Source organism: Candoia aspera, chromosome 7 (assembly GCF_035149785.1).
Source record: "Candoia aspera isolate rCanAsp1 chromosome 7, rCanAsp1.hap2, whole genome shotgun sequence".
NCBI classification, from domain to species: domain Eukaryota; kingdom Metazoa; phylum Chordata; class Lepidosauria; order Squamata; family Boidae; genus Candoia; species Candoia aspera.
The window spans coordinates 14,445,266-14,469,567 of NC_086159.1; the positions used below are offsets into that span (position 1 = coordinate 14,445,266).

The 24,302-nt window shown below is 40.0% G+C and overlaps 1 protein-coding gene across 1 annotated transcript; it reads left to right on the forward strand.

Moving 5' to 3' along the window:
* The first annotated feature begins 372 nt into the window (after positions 1 to 372).
* Positions 373 to 19,442, forward strand: LOC134500986 (aldo-keto reductase family 1 member B1-like). Its single transcript, XM_063308502.1, has 10 exons — positions 373 to 486; positions 4,114 to 4,281; positions 5,026 to 5,142; positions 7,562 to 7,639; positions 8,891 to 9,013; positions 11,881 to 11,987; positions 13,572 to 13,653; positions 14,874 to 14,957; positions 16,996 to 17,078; positions 18,910 to 19,442. Exons 1-10 carry the CDS (start codon positions 421 to 423, stop codon positions 18,950 to 18,952), a joined length of 951 nt encoding a protein of 316 aa, XP_063164572.1. The 5' UTR covers positions 373 to 420; the 3' UTR covers positions 18,953 to 19,442.
* The last annotated feature ends 4,860 nt before the right edge of the window (positions 19,443 to 24,302 follow it).

A 24,302-nucleotide genomic window follows, 5' to 3' on the forward strand; every position in this document is an offset into this window, starting at 1 on the left:
TGAAATTCACCCACTTTCATCAACGATCGCACCATGTCGTATATCGCCGGCGCTGAGGTAAAAATAAGGGCTGGCTTCATTTGTGGGTCAGAGGATAATGGGTCCCCTAACCGTGTACTGAAGTCTTTAAGAGGCTGGGAGGCATATCATAAATGCCCATAAATGCCATTTATGTCGCCTCCCATAAACCTCTAAGGAAAAACATCTGCAGGGATTACCCAGCCCATAACTGCCTAACTGCCTGCACTAACCCTTCCCCCAGAGAAAAACTGGCACCGGGTGACGCTGCAGTCCCGCTTTGTAAAAACGCCTCTTTGTCCCTTCCGGGCGCGCCTGCCTGGGTGGGCGGGTCTGGCCTTCATAAAAGCGGCTTTCTCCGCACTTGGCGCATCGGGCTTGGGCTTAGCCGGGGCGGCTGTGATGGCTAAATATGTGGAGCTGTACACGAAAGCAAAGATGCCCATTTTGGGACTGGGCACGTGGAAGGTAAGCCTTCGCAGCAGGAGGCGTCTTGCGGAGGAAAGAAAGGGATGGAAGTCGGTGGCCTTTTCCACTGGAGTGCCCATCATCCGCCCCTTCCCGTCTTCGTTCGCGGGCTTTGCTCTTTTGCGAAAAGGGGGGGGGGGTACCGGGGGGACGGCCTTCTCTATTCGTTTTGCACGAGGTTATGCCCAAAAACGAATTGCAAGCTTGCAATAGGCCACGCGTCTTGCAGGCTTGCAACTGAATTTCAGACCTGCTCGCGTTGTTCTCTTGCGATTTCTTTCCCCTCAGGTGAAGGACGTTTTTCTACGTTTTGCAGAAAGCTTTTGTGGGAGGAAGCGGGTTCTCGCTCTCCCAAATGCAAGCGGCGGTTAAGTAATACCCGTTCAGCATTTGGGGGAAGGCCCCTGTTTTAATACCCAGTGGCGAAATAAAATTTCAGACTCCTTTTCTTGGGAGAGGGAAGAGGAAGAGACGCACCAGGCAAAAATTAAATAAAATGGATTAGAGTTGCTTTGGCTTCTGACTTCGTAACAGTTCAGATGCTGAATTCTCCCAGGAGTCTCAGCTAACGTGGCTTATGGTTAGGGATGCTGGGAATTGTAGTCTAGTGTCCTGTGAAGGCTCGACTCCTCACCCCTGCTCTGTATATACTTCCCATTATACCAGTTGGGAACCAGTTTTCTTATCACTGACACTTTCACAAGCAGTCTTAAGGTCCAGAATTTGAGTCTCCTTCTGTATTGGAAGATGTTCTTGCTCTGTTACTTGGTAGTAAGTTCTTCTGAGCGGGATATAAGTCAGTGGCCAGCACGGTCAAGTGGCTAAAATAAAAATTAATAAGAATGAAATTTCTCTCCCCACTTCCACCTTTGCACCCTTACAGTGGTATGAAGAGAAGCAGAACTGGTGAAAATTGTGCTTTTCTGATGTTTATCTCTTTGTGTGTGTGGGGGGGGGGGTCCCAATAGGTTGCCCTTTACATTTAACTGCTGCATAATAGTGCATACTGATTTGAGGCATATTTACTCAGAAATTAGTCTGGTTAACATCATTTGGTTCCTTTCATGAAAAGGAAAAGTGGCCAGTCCAGTCCCTTATTTGACTTTATTGTGTTGTCTTGTTAAAACCCCATGAGATCTGTTTCGATGGCTAATTCCAGCTATTTCAGGATTTAAAGTTGTTTTTACTGTATTTAAGAAAGCATTTGTTTAAAAGAAAACATGTCCCTGTCCTTTTAAAAAAAAAAAATTTCACACTGGAAGCTTCTATTGGAGTGCCCTTCCTCTCTTTAGGTACCCGAAATGGTGCCAACCTGGCACAGAGGAACGTAGTTAACTGCACTATGGGAAATCTGAGGACTGGAACTGTGAACAGAACCATTGCCTGGTTCACACATCACATTAAGCCATGATTTGTGAATTAGGGTTTGTAGCAAAACTGTAACTGACTTGGTCTGTACAACATATGAAGCTCCAAACCAAGGAAGCAATATCAAGGTTTATCAATGTTTCAGCCAGGCTGGTCAATTTATAAAATTGAAACAGATTTTTTTTTTTGATGTTAAAAAACATAATAAAATGGCTGGAAAATTGAGCAATAATACCTGAAGAATTAAGAGAACCAGGTAGAGCGGAGGTTGCCAACTCACAGGCTGTATGTGACCCATTAAGTCATTTGTGCTACTTATTCCTTGCTTGCCCACACAGCAGGTTTCTGATCTCAACCAGGCACTGCCGGTGCTCCTTCAGGTGAATCCCTTGAAGAAAATGGGCCTTTTGTTCTTCTTGGGTGGCCCTTCTTCAAAATCTGAAGCCACCATGCAAGGAGAGCGTTAAGAGCATTGGTCAAATTACTTTCAATGACAGAGTTATTTCAGCAGGAGCTTTTGTGATAGAGATCATCTGTCCCAAACAAGGTTTCCTTCTGTTAATTCTATTTTCTAATAAAGGTGGCAGCCTATACCTCTACCTTTGGAAGAGCCTTGCATCCTAAATCAAATAATGCGTTATTTGTCCTTAGGAGCAGAAGGATTTGTTCCGGAAATTCTCAGATGCCTCAGATAATTTGCTATGTATACTGTCCTTGACGTTGTTTGTTGGCTTTAGAAGAGAACTACCAGTGCATGACTTGAAAAACTGTTATGTACATGAAGACCTAATTAAGATGACTATGTATTTTGGTTACAATTTTTATTAGAAGTACCAGCTGCACGTATACAGGAGTGAAAATCCGGAACATCAGCTGCACACTGATTCATCCAGGCTATTAATGTCTTCTTGGCTGCTTTTGATACACATACAAGCTGAATAAATATCCTTAGTTTGAATAATATCCTAATCAAACAATCTCTGCTTTGTTTAACCTAAGGATACAGTAGTATGGTGTCCTCCAAATGTTTTGGGCTACGATTTCTGCAGTTCTTTGCGATGAACTGCTCTGGTTGGGCTACTGTGAATTGGTCAATGCATCTGGGTTGATTCCGTGTTGCCCATGACTGATTTAGCCGTTCATGCTAGTGGGATTTACAAGACGGCTATGTTCAATCCCATGCAGCTCATTCACAATTAATTAGGATGCCCAGAATCTTGGCTTACTCTTCTGTGCAAATTATGCCATTGATGAAACCCAGTGTTCTGTAATACGTTTCCCTTTAACAGATTGCATTTCTCATTATCCCCAAACAGCAAGGCATTGGCCAACACATGGAGTTACAGGAAGCCTGATACTTAGTTTTTTTTTTTCTCCATGCTCTGTTCCTAAGTTTGCTATTGCAGATAATTGAATTGTATCAGTGTTTCTGTCAAAAACTTGAAAACAAATATAATTTACAAGTGAGACTTGCAAATGCCAGTCATCCCTTGTTTACCAAAGTAGAGGTTTAAGCGTTAACAACTCTCCCCATCCAAGATAGCATAAGCAATCAAGAGCTAAAATACGGCACTCTGATTTTCCACTCTGTATTTCTTTGATAGCTAGCAGCCCTCCTTGAGATAACTGCATAGACCTTGTTAATTGGCACACATTTGTATAATGAAAGGGAGTTGAATACAGTTATGCAGTTTCTTACTAATGAAGCCTGCAAAGTTGGCCTGTGCAGATGTAACACTTTTTGCTTTCCTTGCCTAGGGATACTGGTTATACCTGACTGTCTAAACTACAATTAATCAAGATGGGAAACCATGGGTAGAGCCTATTTTGTACCATGGTCTTTGTTAGCCATGGTTCAGTATAAAGTACTTTCTATATCTTACCACGTTTTTCGTTTCCAAATTGACAGCAGGTATTATTGGTGTCTGTTTTTGCATATCTTTGTCAGCAGGATATAACTTGACAAGCTGAATGCATTAGCTGGAATCACACATCACCGTACACTGTAAAATGATTTCGTTTATGGCTTAGCTTTATGTACAGACTAAAGGTTGTCCATCCTATAGCTTGTGTATGCATCTATGTGTAGTTTTATAGCATTTGTGGACCTTCCCCAAAACAACCAACTGTGGTTAAATATTAGACTAATATAATGATACTTTCATAGGTAAGATGCTTCTGAAGTCAGGGTGGGTAGGGAATAGGTATATGACAAATTAGCCAAATAAGATACTTGACTAGGATTCTTCTGTTGTCCAGTCTCCACCAGGAAAAGTAAAAGACGCTGTGAAGAAGGCCATTGATGTAGGCTATCGCCATATAGACTGTGCCTACGTGTACCAAAATGAAGAAGAAGTTGGCAATGGTGTTCAAGACAAAATCCAGGCTGGGGTTGTAAAGCGTGAGGATCTTTTTATTGTCAGCAAGGTATATATGTTTACATCTTAAGAAAAAAACAACTAACTTCTGGATGTCTTTAAATGGACTGCAGCAATATTTGTAAGCTGCCTGAAGTTTAGGAAGATTCAGCAGCATACAGAATAAATAAATAACTCCTTTTGTCATTGTAAATCTTTTTCTAATGTTGGATCACGCTTATTAGTTCCAGAGATGAAGTTACATAGAGAATACAGTATTTGAACTAGAATGTCCACAATTGCAAACGGTTGCATAATCTGCACTAAAAGCTGATGCATTTCAGAAAGCAGCCTTGCTTTAAAAATATTAAGCTTGCCTGTTGTATTAAGCTCAGAAAGAAAAGAGTTGGTACAGGCTATTCTATGCATGTAAGGTATGTTCCATACACCCTCCTTGCTGTCTTTTGTGCTGGCCATAGTTTCTGAACTGCTTTCAAGGCCAGCTTCTTGTAATGTGGACTGTGATCAGCAACTGCAGCTCAGCATCTCCAGCATCTTGTTGGGACTGACCTTAAATTTGGTAGCCCTCATCCAGTCTGTTCCTGATTTGAAGAATGGACTGGTAATTTAGGAGGTTGGCATTATTCTTGAAAGTTACTTTCCACACTAGATTTTTCATGTTTCCTATACAAGAGCTTGGCTGATTTTTAAATATTCCCTATAATCCAGGGGAGTGGTTGTCGACACATTGACAGCCATATGTATAGTTTGGGGACACTGGGACTAACCTCTCCATGTGGTGTTTTTCTTGCAGCTTTGGTGCACGTTCCATGAGAAGGCTTTAGTCAAGGGCGCCTGTCAGGCAACTCTAAAGGCCTTGAAATTGAACTACCTTGACCTCTACCTTATTCACTGGCCTCTAGGATGCAAGGTACTCCAAATTGCCTCTCCTTTCTTTTGGTGGGAGGAAAACTGACACACAATTACTGTAGCCTTCCCCATTTGCTTGATCTGTTGGGACTACAGCTCTCAGATTTCTGTAGCATTTCTGCTTCTCTCACCATCAATTAACTGGGAACAGGAGGCCCACAACAGGATCATTGAACTTCCATCCCACACGTTCCCCACTGCTATCTGATTGGCACAAGACTGCTGAAGAGGGAACATGCAGTAGAAATCCAACCCCTCAGTCTAAGCATCTCATTCCCACTCCTTCAGATGAATGGATGTGAGGAAGGCTGAGTATGTAAGAGTGTAGTAAGAAAAGGCGTCTACAGGGTGGGGGAAGAGGAAACCCAGCTCCACCCAGCTTTCGTGCAGCCCCAAGCAAACACTTTTTGTGGGGTGGATTTTTCTTTTGTCAGGTGAATCTGCGTTTGAACAAGTTTCTTGTTCCTGTGATTTAATAACTGGCTGTAAGTTTGGCATTCAGTGTTTAGAATGCCAAGTTTGTAAGGATCCTATCAAAGGTACTTTTAATGAAGACTAGAACGAACACGGGGTCAGGAAGAGTTGGACACGACTTAACAACTGAACAACAACAGAATGGATTAACCCGGCAGTCCATGTGTGATTACAGTTGAAGGATGGTAGTATAAGCCTGGGGCTAGCAAGGTAGTGCCTGTGGAACACCTAAATGGCATCTACACAACCACAAACCATTTTTATTTATTAGAAAAATAAAAATGGTTAACATCTCTTATGAGATCTTTAGGGTGGAATGTCCAAAAGCTAGTAAAGTGTGGTGCTGTTAACTATTACATATTTTTATTTTGGGATGCCAGTGGCATCTGAAGAGGCTGCACCATGGAATCCATCTTCTAAAACCTTTTGCTGATATCTACTCTAGACTTTTTATATCAATTCCATTTTTAAGTTATTTAAGTGATTGGCTGACTAGTTTCTTATGAATGTAAGGAAGTGCTGTTTTTAGCTTGTGAAAGGAATGTACAACAATGTAATCTTAACTATGTTCTTAATCTCTGTTCCCCAATCATCTGTTTTGTATCAGAACATTCTGTGTTTAACCTCCAGTATCTCCAGATAAGGCAATGAAAAATCACTGCCAGGAATTTAGAGAATCATTACTTTTACTGAACTGGATAGACCACTGCTTTGATTCTCTTTTAAGGATCTTCCCAAATTCAGAACCAAGCACATCCCAATACAGGTAGTCCTTGCTTAACCAACTGTAATGGTTGCCTACTCCAATATACTCAGTCTCACAAGCCCGAGCTTTAAGATAACTGATTTATTAAGGAATAGTATGCAGATACAGACAAAGCTGAGAATAAACCAAAAGCACGCGAAATACAAATCAAATACTGTTGCTTCAGGTCAACTCCGCCCCGTGCCTCCTCGTAGCAACCACCCCATCCCAGATGCCATCCATCGTCATACACCGGCCTGGGAAAGTAACCTTGAATAGAGTCACCAACCCAAACATGCATTCCAGAGATTACAGCCACGCAGGGCTGGAAATTTCCAACAGGGAAACACGGATTAGAAGAGTGACATGTGAAACGTTACGATGTCTACAGGACATTGAAACAGAGAACATGACACCAACTGCCTCATTTAGCAACCATTCAAAGTTACAACAGCGTAAAAAAAAAAGGCTTTGCGACTAATCCTTGCATTTACAGCTGTTGCAATGTCCCACGGTCACTTGATCGCCGTTTGTGTGCTTCACAACCAGCTTCTGAGAAGCAGAGTTAACGGAGGACAGAGAAGTAAAATTGCAAGTGCAGTCATGTGATGTCTCGCTTAATGACCTAGTGGGAAGGGAGGTTATAAACTTGCCATGGTCTTGTGATTTTATATTTCGCAACTATGGTGCTTAGTGACGGAGTTGCCAGTCCCAACTGTGGTCGCTAAGTGAGGATTACCTGTACAGCCAAGTCGAGCAGTTGGTAGACCACCTGTAGTCCCCTGATGCCCCTAAGAATTGCTTTTTTCAGACTCAAAGGATTGAAATAGGAGCAAGAAAACTCTGGGGGACAGTGCTCTCCTAGACCTCCCAAAGGACCCTAAATTCAGCCATTTAATTGAGATTCAACGGTGCATTTTCAGGCCATTTCTTGAAAGGGTGAAGGATTTTTGATTGTGCAAATGGGAGCAATTTGTCTCTGATGCCTGTTCTGACCTTCAAAAAGATGAAATAATGCTTGCTTTGATGTCACCACCCTTTTGCTGATGGTGCGCATGATACTTCGGCTAATCAGTGACACAACCTTTCAGCATTGTCCACTTCTGCATACTGAATGGCACCATTAGGAAAAATCCATTGCCTAAGGCAACGTCATCTATTCAGAAGAAAACTGACTTGGAATCTTGCTTTCTATTGACAGGCAGGAGATGATCTGTTTCCTGTGAATGAAAAAGGCATGATGATACCTGGTAACACAAACATTTTAGACACATGGGAGGTATGTTCAGTTACAATTAAAGGGCTTTCTTCCCTGTATGCAGTGGTGTGTATGTGGATTATATACAGCATGCCTTGCACTTTTACATTGCAAATGTTCTAAATTTGCATTTGTTGAAATTATGACCTAAATTTTATCTCCTGGAGATTTTTCTATCTGTGATTTATTTTAATAAGACATTTCCTTAATTATGGGTCCCTCCTGATCTTTTGAGGATATTTACAAAAATACGAAATATTTTTGGTTATAATTAGGACTGAGACCTCCTCCTTTATCTTGGCTATGACAAGCTTTCAAGAGAAGGAGATTATGCTATTTAATCTCACTGTTCACCTTCCTATTTAGGGTAAGCAAAAGAACTCAGAGAAAACAAAACAGCTGGTATTTTTATTGTGTATTTATTTACATATTTGACAGGCTTTACATAATTCTTTGTCAAGGCAACATTTGATGTTACTGTAACCTAATCTTCAATTTATTTGAATGTGAAAGGCATCAGGAATATACTGTAAATATGCAAAGTAGAAATCAGTAAAGGTGTGGGTTACAACTGGTTTAATCCTTTTTGAAAGCATCCTGAAAAGTCACATAGGTACAATTCTATTTCTATTAGCTGCACACCTTCTGTTCTCGGATAGTTTGAAGCATATCCAAATAACAAATAGTCCGTCGTAACTAGAATTTGCTGACCTATTCAGCCTAATGGGTATTCATATTTTTACTGTTAATTGCTGGCAGAGTTATAACCTAATCCTCTAACTACAGCATGAGAAATGGAATTGCTTATCTCTTTTGGCTTTCCCTCTGAAGTTTTCTTGTGGTAGGTTCATGTATTGTATTAAGACATGATGTGCTTTAGTTTCAACTTATGTTGTAGGAACTCAGCCAGTTGTGACTTACTCAACAGATCATAGCTTATAGCAATGTGTGAACCCAGACACTTTTAGAGAGGGCCTTGGAGAATATCGGCTGTCTCCCAGTGCATGCTGTAGTATTCAGATTATTGTTGTTGTTGTTATTATTATAAATAAGAGAATTAAAATAATCATCTGCAGTATCTCCCTTTCCCAGTCTGATGTGCTCAGAGGTTTGCATCTTCTGAAGTGGTAGAATTCCAGAAAGGTTGCACCAAGTGAACCTCATTCTTCAGTTGCTGGCCTTGAGAAGTCCTAAAAGGGCTAACATCAGGGAGATTTTTGTGTTGATGCGTGCAGCTTCTTTATCTCATATTTGCTTTTGGTATGTCCTTAGGCAATGGAGGAACTAGTAGATGCTGGATTGGTGAAGGCAATTGGTGTTTCCAACTTCAATCATGAACAGATTGAGAGAATCTTGAAGAAGCCCCAGTTGAAATACAAACCTGCAAATAACCAGGTAAATTCTCAGGAAGTGCTTTAGGGGTTATAAAGAACGAATTATTTTACAGCAGAAAGCTAAGGATCAAACAGTCTTCACTGGATAGGTACCAGGGATTATAGGAAATTCCTGAATGTACAACTGTTTTCCCCTCCCTCCCTCAATCCATCATTCTGACAGCTGATCTCAGCATTTTAAAGTGCTTTGTCATTCTAGTTTGAATTTCAGAGTGGCTTGTTCAGTGGAACACATGTTGGTTTTTTTTTTTTACAATTGAGATTGTAAAAAAATGGAATCTACCAGTTTGTATGGAATTAGAAAAACAGAGTGTCTTACGGGCACTGGAATTAGAAAAATACGATATATTATGGTAACCTAGGAGACCTGTTTGCAGCTTGATAACGCAGAGTCATTAGAAAAAGAATCTCTGGAGATGCTCAAGATACTTGTGGCAGTCTGCTTTAAAATAGCTGCAACCAATTTAAGATATCTTTTAATTGACTCTGAGCAAAGTTTTCAATATCGTGTTTTCACTATGTAGTAACTGCTACAGCTCTTGAAGGTGGTGATTTCCTGTGAAAGTAACGTAAGCATCATGCTAAAGAAAGTGACCCAGTTCGAAAGGTTTTATGCTAAATGAACAAAACCAGGGTGAAGGGTTGAGGATTGGCAGTGATGTAAAAATTGTTATGGAAGCTCAGTGATGGAGAAAAACCCAGAATTTGTGATATTGTTTTCTAGTAATTCTATTTTGTAGGTTCCAGGAAAAGAAAGTATTAGCTAAGCTTTTGGAAAATCATGGAGAGAAGTCAGTGGAAAGAAATTTGAGAGTCATGGAACCCACCACATCTTGTACCAATGGTGTATCTCAGATTGTTTAAATGCATGCACTGTGTGCGAGACCTAGGACACTGTCTTTCTCAATATTCTGAGAAGATACAGTCAGTTATCCCCATTCATAGTAAAAACGTGATAATAAATAACAGTCCAAGCAAGGCATTCTTGACCCCATTTCTGTGTGCATCTAGTCAGATTTGGGATAAGTGAGGAATAGCTTTCTCTTGCAAAAGGATAGCTGGGTTGAAGGCAGTTGACAAGTTGGTCAACTATTCAGTTGAAGACCTACCTCCAAGATAGTCAGATGCAGGATTAGCTCTCAGGCCTTACTCCACAGCATCCAACACTGGAATGAGTATATTTATATGACCAAAAGTTAACATTTTTTCAGCATAGCTGTAAAAATACTTTGGGGTTTGAAGCACGGTGCTATTTCACGGGCTGGCCAATAAACACTATCTCAAATTGTATTTTCTCCAGTTCAAAGGGATGAGGCTGGAAATGTTTTAGAATAGTTTTTTCAGACCTTACCCTGGAAAGGAAAAATAGAACACTTGTAATGAATTTGGTGGGAGTTTTATCAAAATTTAGTTACAGTGGCAATGAGTGCACTGTTGGGAGACCTGAAAGAAGAAGTTAGTGATAGGTCATCATGGAAAAAAATCCATCTGTGGTCACTAGGAGTTGAAAACGACTTGATGGCACATCATCATCATCATCATCATCATCTATTGAAATATCAATCTTATTCATAAATAATGCAATCACAAATTCAAACTGATTAGAAAATGTAATAGTTGCCTTCTTGCATTTCTACAGTATATGGTATATTATGAAAGGAGGTATTGTATGACAGACAAGCATGCTTTGGAATAAAATTACTTTCTAAGTATAGCTTGCACGTTCTGTTGGATTCTGCTTGTGCACCAACCATCTTGCTTATTCATTCAAAAGCAAATTTTGAATTTCCAGATATTTCTGAAACAAGGTATCTTGCAAAGCCCATTCAGTCAGCACCTCCTGATTAATAAAATTCATACAAAGAATTTTTGGGAAGTTGCCATGGTATCTGTATCTCCTTAATAAGCATTTCAGCCAGAAATACAAATAAACTCCCAACAGCATTCTTGTACACTTGCAAGCAAGAGGAGAACTCAGCCCATTAAGACTGCAAGAACAATTGCTTTTTTCAGAATTTTTCTGAAAGTGTATGGGAGACATTTATTTTTATCAGTTAAGCTACATATTATTTTGATTTTTGTGTTACAATTTCCAAAATTATTCTTTTTCCCCGTAACACACAAATCCTCTCCATAGTTGCCATTAATATCATTGTGGAATTTGTCTTGGGAAGAGGATGACCTCATTTAGCATGACGTTAACCTGTCATTCAATCATGATTTATTGAATAAACAAAATACAGTTGAAATAAGTGCAGCATTAAAATCCTGCTACCCATTAAGTAAGGGCTGCGGTGTGATACAGTTATATAGGGAAGGATTGTGATTGAAATCAGACATGGATGGCACTGTAGCTTTAAAAAAGGAAATCTATCATGTTGATTCCTGAGGAAGTGAGCTGTTTGAAACTGGACATACTTTTTCTCCCACGGTGTCAAGAAGCTTGCTGAGTGTGATGCAATGTGTCTATGAACGGGGAGGTGATGTGATGGACTACAGTAACACAGCTGGTTCGCAGGAAGGAGGGAGCACATTCCAAGGAGGGGGGCAAGACAGGAGACCTGGACTGTGGAAAGAGGTTCAGAGAAGCCCCGCCCTAGAGCCTTCCCAGGTTATTTCCCCTTAGGTTAGGTAGAGTAGCTTTAGTCTGGCAAGATTCTGTCTGTACAGTGTGAGCAAATAAAGAACTGGAGTTTGGCTGGAGCGAGACGTTGTTGTCCTTGAGCTGGGCCTGACACCATGCTGTGTCCACAGTTGAACTTGACCCAAATGCAGATCATGTTTTAAAAAATAATGGGAATTATTTTGAATTTCAACCTGTCTTGGGGAAATACATATAGACTAAAATCCATATTTTATGTGTTTCAGGTTGAATGCCACCCGTATCTTACTCAGGAAAAGCTGATTGATTACTGTCAATCCAAAGGGATTACTGTCACAGCCTATAGTCCCCTTGGCTCTCCTGATAGACCCTGGTGAGAACAGTTGGTCTTTTGCTCCTGTGCTGATCAAAATGTGCTGATGCTGAAAGGTCTTGACATCTGATTTGCTAATCTTTAACAGCATATTGGAATGCATGAACGGGAAATGGAAATGGCTCAAGAACTAATGCATGTCCTGAAATTATAAAGCAAGGTGGAGAAATGTGGTTCTCAGGGTATTTCTGGACCAAGGCCAGGCATCCCCAGCCATCATAATCTGCAAAAAGAGATGATGGGCCTGCAGTTCAGCAGATAGAAGACAAGGAATTCTCCCTACCTAACTCACTTCTTGAAACCTGGGTATTAGGAGACATATTTATGTCAGTTATAGAGTAACTAGCTACCTATTTTGTGATGGAAGTAAAACACATTTATTGAGTTTAATAATTTTTTACCTTCTCGACAAAAATTGTAATTGTGATTAGTAAGAGAAATATGTATACCTTACAAAAATACTTAGAATGATTATTAATAGTAACTATTAATATATTTAATATTTTGTGGGAGATGGGAGGTCACAAAATTTGATAAATAAATAAAAAATAAAAAACGATAATATAATATACAGCGAATAACAGAAGCAGCAGTAGTTGAATTACAGAAACACGTAAGTTAGTGCAGGAGACAGATTTGATGGAGAAAGGTCAGGAAGCTGGATTCATACAATACATAAAGCCTAAACCCATTTCATGAGTGTATGTTGTGTGAACCTAGTCAATGTTGGTTTGTGCAATAAACCATAATTTATGTTGGTTGAACCTAGCCATAGACTTTATTTACACAACTCACACAGGCTGTAAGTTTACTTAGCGTGTTATATGAATTTAACCAATGTGTTTTGTAAATTGTTCCTTGTTTAGCATGTTGGGTGATTTTCATTAATTATAATTTAACTGAATAGCCATGATTCAGCTAAATCGGGGGTCCCAAACCCCCGGGCCGTGTACCGTTACTGGTCTGTGGCCTGTTAGGAACCAGGCCGCACAGCAGGAGTTGAGCAGTGGGCGAGCGAGCAAATTTACAGCCCGAGTATTTACAGCTGCTCCCTATCGCTCACATTACTGCCTGAGCTCTGCCTTGTCAGAGAAAGCAAGCCCATTGGCTGCTATCGCCAAACAGTGCGAAGAAAAAAGAATAAAAGGTTGGGAAAAAGAGGAAGCCCTTGAATCATCCCGAAGCCATCCCCCCCCGCCCAAAAAATGTCTTCCACAAAACCAGTCCCTGGTGCCAAAAAGGTTGGGAACCGCTGAGCTAAATAATACATGTGTGTGAGAAAGCCCTCCAAAGATCACCAGTTGAGTTCAGAGCTAATGTGACATTAAGCCATGGGCTTATCATCTCATTGCCAAATCACTGAACTGAACGAGTTCTCGTCTTTTTACAGTTCATAGAGGATGAAATCATCCATTAAGGAGAAAAGCTGATTTGGCAAAATGTTACAAGATACCGTACTGATGTTTCATTTCCCATTCTAGCTAGCTAGCCTTGCGGTTTGATAGCAATATTTTCATTCCTTTTAAACACCAGTTTTCTCAGTGTTGTTAATTATCTGCTACCCATGGTTTCTTTTTATGCTAGGGCCAAGCCTGAAGATCCTTCACTCCTGGATGATCCAAAAATTAAAGAGATTGCAGCTAAGCACAATAAAACAGCAGCTCAGGTGTGTGTGTGTGCAGTTAAGTAGGAAATCTGATAAATCAGATGGTTAGTAAATCAGAATATGCGGAATCTTTGTGCAGCTGCACGCAATCCTTGTATATAACAACTCTCAGTATGTTAAACCAGTGTTTCTCAACCTCAGCCACTTTAAGATGGGTGGACTTCAACTCCCAGAATGCCGGCGGGGGAACTCTGGGAGTTGAAGTCCGCACACCTTAAAATTGCTGAGGTTGAAAAACTAGACCACTGAGTTCATTGGAAATATTTCTAAAGAATTAAGCAGTGTATTTTGGACCTTGGAATGGATCGAGCAGACTTTACTAAGTTAACTTTATTGTTTGTTAAATTGTATGTCTTTTTTATCACAAGGATGCAGTTTGATAGTATTGTTTCTGCACCTCATTAGTAGCCATTGCAGTGTGTTCATACATGAAAGTCTGAAACTGTTGCAGATCTACTGCAGTTGCTCCAAAATCCACTAATGGATTCCAATCTATCTTCTGTTCACTCTCAATTAAGTAAGGAAATCATTAATGATAGGACATGCATTCCAGATCATGGGTTGGTAGCTCTTTTGAGACCTGGGCACTATCATGTGATAGTCTGGATTTTGGCAGGAGAGGAATAACTTAAATTTGTAAGTGCCTCTATGAAAAGACTGGTGAGTATCCTGTTTCTCAAGGCTTTAGCAAAGTTGCGATATATCTAGGTTCAGATGCTTACACAATTGGTCATTAAAGTTGTCCTAGTCCATGTTCATGATTAGTAAAGGTTCTCACAGTTGGCTGGTATTCAGTGGACAAGACAGAAAGCATTGTTGAGACAGGGCAAAGAGTCAACATTTCACAAAGTTTGATAGAGCTTCAAGGCAGGGCGTGAAAGTAAGTGGTGTTTAACAGTAACAACATGTCACAGCAATCAAATAGACTCTGAAATGCTGGAAGCTCTCCTACCCCTCCACCCCCACCCAAGCATAGTGGACATTGTTCTGCTCTTATTGCAGGCTCCAGGCTCTTGGGCGCAACAGATAACTCCTATGTAGACTATACTGCCCAAGATGCCAAATAGTGCAAAAAACTATCCAGTGTGTGGGTGTCTTTCCTAGAAGAGATTTTATGTCAGTATGTTGGTGTGCATACATGATTTTCAGGGGCAGGGGGAGTGGTGTATAATTTTTCTGATCAGTAATCCTTACTTTGTTGGTCTGGTCTTGGCTATCAGGTCCTGATCCGGTTTCACATCCAAAGAAATGTAATTGTGATTCCCAAGTCCATCACTCCAGCACGGATTGAAGAAAACTTCAAGGTAAAAATAACATCTGCTTCTGGACTGGTTGGTTCCTATATGGCATATTATTATTATTATTACTATTATTAGCAGCAGCAGCCCAAATCAATCCAGTGTAGGATGAAGGGCTCTTCATTGGAGGTCATGGACTGTAATCTACTGTACTGGTCCAGTATGTGTTGGCAGATGGATATTTTTTGATTTCCCAGTGTAGGGCTGACAGTGACTGGCCCAAAATCACCTGACTGGCCCAAGAGATTATTAGAACCTGGGTTTTCTTGTTCCTAGTCCAATATCTTAACCACCATAGCACCCTGGCTCTCACATGACATATGTTGTCCATTAAATGGAGATTTTTCTGCTCATTAAATATTTCAAATTCATACATAATTATGGAAGAGCATATACTTTTGTTGTTTTCTCTCTTGACTTCTTCAATTTATTAAGATTTAGATAGCAGAAGTTGGAAAGACCTCAAGACCCAGGAAACTAGTTCTAATCCAGACAGATGCTTCTGAAGAAGATGGACAATTGTTACAAAGGCTGGTTGGGTTCACACTAAGCCATAATGTGCTTTATTGGATTGATGGTTTAGTGCATCGACTGAATTGGTCATTGAGACTTTTTTTGTAAACCAGGGAGTTAAAAAATGAATGCAATTATTTTCTGCTTTTGAAATGAATTTACCTACATGAGTTGAGCAAGAGTGAGGAAATACTAACCCTAACTTGAAGACTCTGTCCTTTCATGCCCAAGACTGAAACAGCTTGCCCCAGTTGTGAGATGATGGATGTCACTGAAAGATGGCTCTGAATGAATTATAGGACTCTTGAGCCCTCCTAGTGTTGTTTTGCTACAGTTCCTATTTTTCTTGCTCATTGGCTATGTTGGAGTTACAGAAGACATGTCTGGACAGGCACATGTTTCCCCACCCAGCTATAGCTTCTTATAGTTGCATTGGGCCTCTTTGTATATCTGGCAGCTATTGCATTTCTCACTAAGGGCTAAGGTAAGGTAGGCTGTTAGGCAAAGAGTTATTTGCATGGAGGTATGCGGAGATCAGCAAAAACCAACACAACTATTATATGTGCACTTAGCTGTTGGCATTGTAGGGCTTGATAGAAGCAGGCTAATGCAGAGACTAATTACACTAATTTCTCCTATACCTTTCTTCTGCACAGGTTGGCTCACCTATCAGTTGTCTAGGCTATTTAATCTGAGCTAAGGGTGGCAAGCTCTGGACCACTTAGGGCCACCCCAGCCCCATTTTTGTAGCCCCCAGAATACCATCACTTTTTGATGAAGTGTTTACCCTGGCTGATAGCAGTTACACATGAACCCGGAGGTGGAAAGAATATTGGCAGAGAATAGAACTAAATAGTGTGAAATGATAGAAGTATTTTCTGTGGCTCATTTCTAAAGTTACAGCCTTTGGGGAAGAAGGAACACCAACTTAAGCAGTAACTGGCAAGCATACAATTTTCCTATGGCTTTGAGATTGGTATCAAAAAAGCAATATATTCTGGTTGTTCAGGTTAGATAATACGAGTGGAATCTGCCGAAAAATTTCCAGAGTTGCCAAATAGTTACCCAAACCAACTATAAACTAACTTTACAAGCTGGGAGTGGGTTGTGTTTAATGTTGTCCTTATTTTTGTTGGCCTGCTTGTTTTTATTAGGGCAAATTGGGAAGAGTGTTCTGTTTGTTTTAAATGTAATTATTTCAAGCAGAGGATGACATAGATCAATGCAAACCTTCCGTGCTACTGAATATTTCTGTAGGCAACACAATCAGGCACAAAAAGGCCATTAAAGAGAGTACTTAGCCATGGAGGAAAATCTCTCTCTTCTAAAGTAATGAAAAACAGGAGTGTTTCCTTAGACCTTCAGAAATCTTGGGCAATAATTCTTTGTAGAAACTGGAAATCATAAGAGCTGTAGTTCAAGATATCTGGTATATGGACCCAAGTGCTAAAGGTTCCTGAAGCATGTCATTCCACAGAATTGTGGGTTTGGGAGTTTTCCTTAGAATTCCTTGTTTTTCCCTGTCTGCTAGGTATTTGACTTTGAGTTGTCTAAGCAGGACATGGAAACCATCCTCAGCTTCAACAGGAACTGGAGGGCGTGTGCAATGACCTCGTAAGTATGATTTGGAGAAAACAATATTGTTGGACTGTTGTCCAGTTCAGTACAAATTAGAGCTGCAGTGCTTTTGTGGGCAACAGCCTGAGAAAGCCCTTGGATGGTTTTGCTATGCAGCAGAACCTTTGAAATATATTTAGTACAACATTTTTTTTTTAATAGCAACTAGTCTCTGCTTTTTGTATGATTTTTTTTTTTTAAATGATGCATGCTTCACATATCTAAATGATCTCAGAACTAAGTAAATAGACTGCTCTTTTTGGAATTAGTTTTACTTGTTATTTTTATGTCCATTTTTGAAATTTTAATTGATCTAAATCAATATAGTTCCACAACATGGTTTTTTTTAATAGGGTGAGATCTCCATGTTAACCATGGATCAAACCATAACGTGGTATGTGGTAAATGACTAGTTATAATAAACAAACACTTCTCTCAATATAAATAACATGCTGTTCAGCCTAATCCATTTTATCAGAAACAAGACCTCCTAGTTGGATTCACATGTCACACAAAGCCCTCATATCATTCCTTTGGATTCGGTTTAACATGTTTTGCAAACCCAGTTCTTATGGTCTATAAACTACTGTTTAGTAAGTTGCGTGAACCAACTGATTACCAACTTATTCAACAAACCAGCACACAGGGATGGAAGTATTTACTCAATTGCTCTTTTGCTCAAGTTTATATATGTATCTAATGATGAAAGGTCATTTTGACAACCTTGTGTTCTCTAGTATGCTGGACTAACTCCTGCATTTCCAGCCAGCATGGCTTATGGTCCACTATATGTGAAGGACACCAGACTGGGGAAGGGTCAAAGAGGCAGTTGTAGGCTCACTGTATCCTGACTTCTTTTAGAGTTGTGAGCATTCAGTGTTCAGCAGCCATATTGAGTCTTTGCCAATGAACTCTCTGGCTTGAATAGAAGGTTCCTATGATTAGTCCATTCTGAGGCCCAATTTTAGACATTTGCAAAATAGCAATTTATTTACTTATTTGTATTTAGAATTTAGCCACCGCCCATCTCACTCGAAGAGTGACTCTGGGCAATTTACAATAAAACTAGAATCAATAAAGATTAGCATACAATAAAAACAATATTCTTAAGTAAAAATATAAACGCCAAGATAGGGATATTAAAAACTTAATTTAATTCAATTCACAGGAGCCTCTTCAAGGCGCTAACCACCCCCAGGTTGTCACAATTAAAATGCAGATTTACTATGCTTTATGTAGGGACGCGGTGGCGCTGCGGGTTAAACCGCTGAGCTGTCGATCGGAAGGTCGGCGGTTCGAAACCGCGCGGCGGGGTGAGCTCCTGTTGCTCGTCCCAGCTTCTGCACACCAAGCAGTTCGAAAACATGCAAATGTGAGTAGATTAATTGGTACCGCTTCGGCGGGAAGGTAACGGCGTTCCGTGAGTCATACTGGCCACATGACCCGGAAGTGTCCTATGGACAATGCCGGCTCCAAGGCTTTGAAACGGAGATGAGCACCGCCCCCTAGAGTCGGACACGACTGGACTTTACGTCAAGGGAAACCTTTACCTTTACCTATGTTAATCCAGCCAGGCTTCTACAACAGAGGATCTACCTTTGTAGTTTTGAAGGTGACCAAAAAAAAAAAAAAGTGAAGAGACTTGTGTGTCTGCTAGAGGCTACATTTGCTTGAGGATCACAACTTGTGCAAGCTCATGCTAGATGCTACCAAGAACTTTTGGAATAGCAAGTTTATGGCACTAAGATACAGATCTTAGCTTTGCCCCCCCCTCCCAAAACAGACTTAAGTACCATTAATTCAAATGTCTGATTCTTTCTTCCTGTAGGTGTATTAATCACAAGGAATATCCTTTCAGCATTGAGTATTAAAAGTCCTCCGAACCACAGAAGTACACAATGGATGGCTGGTGTTGATTTTGTTGGCATTTCTTTTTGGAGCAGCCTCTCCATGCAATCCTTATAAACCTAATTCTGCCTAGATTGAATGTGATGTGATTGTTTTTATGAACATACCTTTCTCTAGCAAGATCATAAGTGGCTGGAGCTTTAGAAAAATCAGCAGTGATTGCATTAGTTTTGTATTACTTCTGAAGCGGTTTCAGATTAATGTCTTTGATTATTTCTTCTGATGCCGTTTCAAAATATCTTTTTTAACATTTGGGAAAATAAAGTTTAACGATTTGTATGTATGCCTGTATTAAACTGAACTCTTTCTCTTTCTTTGGCTCCAGACTTGGTGCATTCAAGTTTTGGTGGGGCTATATGCCTCTTAAGTTACTCTATATGGAACTCTCATTCAAGAATTTGGAGTATATTCTTCTAATAGTGTTACCTTCAATAAAGCTGTTTGGTTATTCTATTGGTTTTTCTGTTTCCTGATGATAGAAATCAAATTAGCTATGAATCATTTCAAAAATCACATGTTTAAAACAGATGTATTAAAAGTCTGTAATGTTCACAGTAAATACCTTGTGGTTTCCAGGACAGAATGGTTACCGATAGACCTCACCCCAAAAGGGATGAAGAATGGGTCAGCAGTACACTATATGAATAAAGGGTTGGCATCCCCTCAGAGATGGTATTGTGCAGGAACCTCTGTGATGCTCAGTATTAAAGTTGCTTTCTGGGAAGAGACAAGTCAAGGAAGGAGTTTTTGGGGCTTCCAACCTCCTGTTCAATGCAGGGATCCAAATTATAGCATCCCAAATGGATGGCTGTCTAGCTTTTGCTGGTACACCTCTGATAAAGGGCACCCCGCCAACTCTCTGGATAATTGGTTCCAGAGTCACTACTTTCACTGTTGAAAAGTTTTTTTCTAACAGTCAGAATGTACCTTACCTCCTGGATTTAAATCACTATGGCAGTGAGAAGGGAACTTGAAGATGTGTGGACTTCAACTCCCCAATTTTGGCTCTTCAATTGTTTTTTAGTGTGATCTTCTCCTTGACCAACAAAGCATTTGTCTGCACACCCCAAAGGCCACAGCTGGGCATTGCATAAGGCTTGGTTTAACCATGTTAAACCATGGTTTGTTTAACCACAGTTTGTTCAATTAGCTCTAAGTATAACAAGACAAAAACCTTGAATCACAGCCTTACAAGTACATCTACTAATCAGCAGGGCTGAGGCTTAATCTGAAAGGAGTTCTGTAGGATATGTATGTGCAAATAATTCCTATACTATAATTCAGGCTGAATTGTTAATAGCTCAGTGACATCCAGAACTTCATGAAACATTTATTACTCTGGCAGATTTGTTTTTGGAAAACTCCTGAACTACCCTTGGGAGGTGATGTATTCTGATATTGATGTATCAGATGGAAGGGAAAAAAATAAAACATTCTGGAGTTCCCCAGAATATACCACGCATACTGACCGTAATACCTTAAAAACACAATACCATTTAAATTCCCAGGAGGCACATCTTTTTTTTTTCATGGACCAATGAAGTCTCTATAGTTGCTTCCCTGTGCAATTATTTTTCCAGTCACTTATGGATTTCATGTAAATCTACCAAAAGAATATGAGGTGTATTAGACAGCAGTGAATTGTTTGCTTTTTAAGAAGCAGCTATTATAGCAGAATATACCAGCATGGAGTTTGCATCTCAGCAATGCTGGATGTATCATCCCCATCCACCAAATTGTTTGCTTCATAGTACAGAAAAAGGAATGAGTCACCTGGTGTCCCACTTTTTATTCCGTGCCTTTGGTTTCATAAAAGGGTTAAAACTGGAATAACAAAGGCCACCCTCTTTGGGACTGTCCATGCTAATTACCCACAGGATTGTTTCCAGGTGCGCTGAAAAATTCTATTCCTTTTTTTACATAGATGTAGAGATAATGTTTGTTTGTTTATGGTTCAAGACCAAGTCACAAAATTTAAAATACAGCACACCATTAATACATACACATATAACAATGCATTTTTAAGAGGACGAAACCCTATAAAATGAACAATTCGTTAAAGGCACCAGTTTCTATAAACTAAAGCTACAAAATAAAAATTTTGCTATTGCCTTCAAAACACCTGGGTATTGATCATTTAGTAAGAATATCTCAATCTCATCATGAGTAGAGTTTATCAGACTAAAGAGTGGATATATTAGCTCTGACCTCCTGTGCCCATACAGTGGGCACTTTGGGAGGATGTGTGAAACAGACTCAACCTCTTGATTTGAGCAAAAACATAATCTTCGTATGGACAGTTGGCATATTGATCAGCTGTCACCCTAGTAGTGAGGGCATTTATAAGGGCTAAGAAGAAGGCCCTTCTACGTGAGGCGTACAGAATCTTATAAAAGTTAATTGGGGAATGTCCAGGGGAAGAGAGCAATTCGTATGACAGATGGGAAGGTTTAGCTCTTGGCCTCAATGTCTAAGTCTCATGCCCTCTGCTTAAGTTCCACCAGGGTTTTTTCTAGACCTAAAGCAAGTAGGTCTGGCATTGACAGTCCACACTGACTCAGATCTTGGTCAATTCATTGTGTGTGGGTTTTTTTTGGAGTAGATTGTTGTATATCATATGGAATGAGTTATACCAATGAGGTTCCCCAAATGATTTGTTTCACCCAGAATCTTAGACAACATAATCTTGCCTGGGCCTCAAATGAGAGGCAACCTAGCTCTAATCTGGTGATAGCATTAGAAGTCGAGTAAGGAATATGTGCCACTGATTTTAAGAATTTTGTTTGTATTCATTCAAGGATTGAGAAGTTTTTGTAAATACACATTTGTGATCCAAACAGCAACATGTCAAAAACTTTGGCCTTGAATAATTCAATTGCTGCAGGGACAGAGTCGTTCCCCTGCTGACTAGCAAATGTGTTGATCGCTGTTTAACTTGTTAGCATCCCCAACAAAAATTACAGTGAAAAACTTCAAAAAAAAAAAGCCTACCTGTACAGTATATGGAATTATTTTTTCTAGCATCAGAAAGACTGGTTTTCCAATTGCAGTATTTTTCCAACGAATCTTTATTTTCAGGAACACGTGCTAGCCATAATACAGAGTCAACAATGATGCACTTTTCAAATTTCACCATAGAAATATATGACGAGATATACAGATTACAGTGACCATAACTTTGAAGGAGCTGGATTGAAGCTGATTAGCTGTCTGATCATATCTTGAACAGCTTTATTGTAACTACAAAGGAGTTTCTCGGTGGAAACTGTAACACTTCCTGGCTCCTGTTCAGCGTTCCACCAGGCATTAAGCAACTATTCAATATCACTGCAAGCCCATACCTGTTTTGAGTTGGGATTTGTTTTTAGGACAGAAATCTTACATTCAGGCTGGCCCTAAAGCATCAAGCAATCATTATGAGCTGGAAGATGGGTGGGGGGAGGGGGGAGAGAGAAGGATGAATTAAAACAGTGTTTTTCAACCTCAGCAACTTTAAGATGTGTCAACTTCAACTCCCAGAATTCTGGGTAGGGAGCATGCTGGCTGGAGAATTCTGGGAGTCGAAGTCCACACATCTTAAAGTTGTCAGGGTTGAGAAACGATGGTGTAGTGTGTGTATGTGTAGTGATTGGGAAAAAACCTCTACCAAAGTTTGAAAATGCAAATGAATTACCAAACCATTGCACTAATTCTTCATGCAAATTTTTTTTCTTAAAATCTTACAAAGAAGAATACATGGATAATTTTATTTCTAATTTTATTTACGGCTTAAACTTTTGTGAACAGTAGCTCACTTCAGCAGATATAGATCTGATGAAATGAGCTACTGTTCGCAAAAGTGTATATCTTTTAATAGAATGTGTTAGTCTGAAAAGGTGCCACCAGACTCCTTCTGACTTTTATTGTCATTAAACTGAAGCCAGGAGTCAGCCTTGAGGCGCTTTCAGACAAAGCTTTTATTATTTAAATGCCTTCCATCATTCACTCTGTTTTTCAAATGGTCCCCTTTCAATTACAGGTAGTCCTCATTTAGCAACCACAATAGGGACTGGCAACTCAGCTGTTAAGCACAACAGTTGCTAAGTGAAACCGCAACTGTGCCTATGATCTTACTTTAACTTTCCTTTGCTTTAGAAATCTGCAAAGGTCATAAATGCAAGGACTGGTTGTAAAATTACTTTTTCATCACAGTGGTAACTGCAAATGGTTGCTAAATGAGGCAGTCGCTAAACAAAGACTACCTACATGTTCCCTCCTGCTACTTTTTCCATCATTTTTCTTTCCATGAATATATGTAACTAAACTTATGTAAACATGGGATCTGTGAAAGAAAAAGAGCAGCCACAGTGCCTAATGCAGCTTCTTTTATAGCATCATCTAATCATAAAACTTGAAGGGGCCATTGGACTACTGAATCCAGGGATCTAAACTCAAGCATCCCTAGCAGATAACTGTCTAGTGTCTGGCTGAACATCAAGGAAACTGTTGCTAATCTCCTCAGTAGGTCATTGGTTCTACTGTCAAACTGTTCTTAACTTTAGGAAGATCTCATACAACCATTATTCTGTGTCCTGTAATCTGAAAATCTCGAGAACAGTTTTGACCTTCCCTGTAACCCCTTAAGATATTTCAGAAGGGTTATCCTATCCTCCATCATTTCTTCTCAAGGCTAAACATGCCCAGCTTCTTTGCAGGACATTGTTTCCCATCCCTTTATCATTCTCACTGTCCTTCTTTGCACCTTTCCAACAGCTTTCTGAATAGCTTTGGAGCTTGTATGCAGTCCAAAGACAGAAGCAGTGAGAGTGGATTTAGTATGTACAAATTGCAGGAGGGGAGGAGTAAAGAAAGTTAGAATCTTCCCTAAAAGTTGGCCAGGTAGCTAATGTCCCAAATATCAGACCAACAAAGCCCATTCCTTTGGAGGCCAAGTCAGTGTGTGTATGTATGTATGTATGTATGTATTTGGCTACCCATCTCATACAGGTGACTCTACAAAAACCCACAACATACAACCCCTGACATCCAAGATTAAACTATAATCCCCCTCCACACACACACACAAAATAAATAAATAAAGAAGAGGGACAAATGCAGTCTAGCAATAGAACTCAACCACTACTTACGTAGGCGTGGTTGCTGTGTTGTACAAAGTGATCCTTGCTGGAAAAAGGAGGCAGGCTGAGCTAAGAACTAATGTGGAAAAGGAAGGAAGGGAGGAAGGAAGATAAAATTGCATCTGAGACCCTAACGTGAGTTTCTAGCAGCTACAACTAAGGATAGGGGCAGACAGAGGCCTGGTGCAGTGCCAGT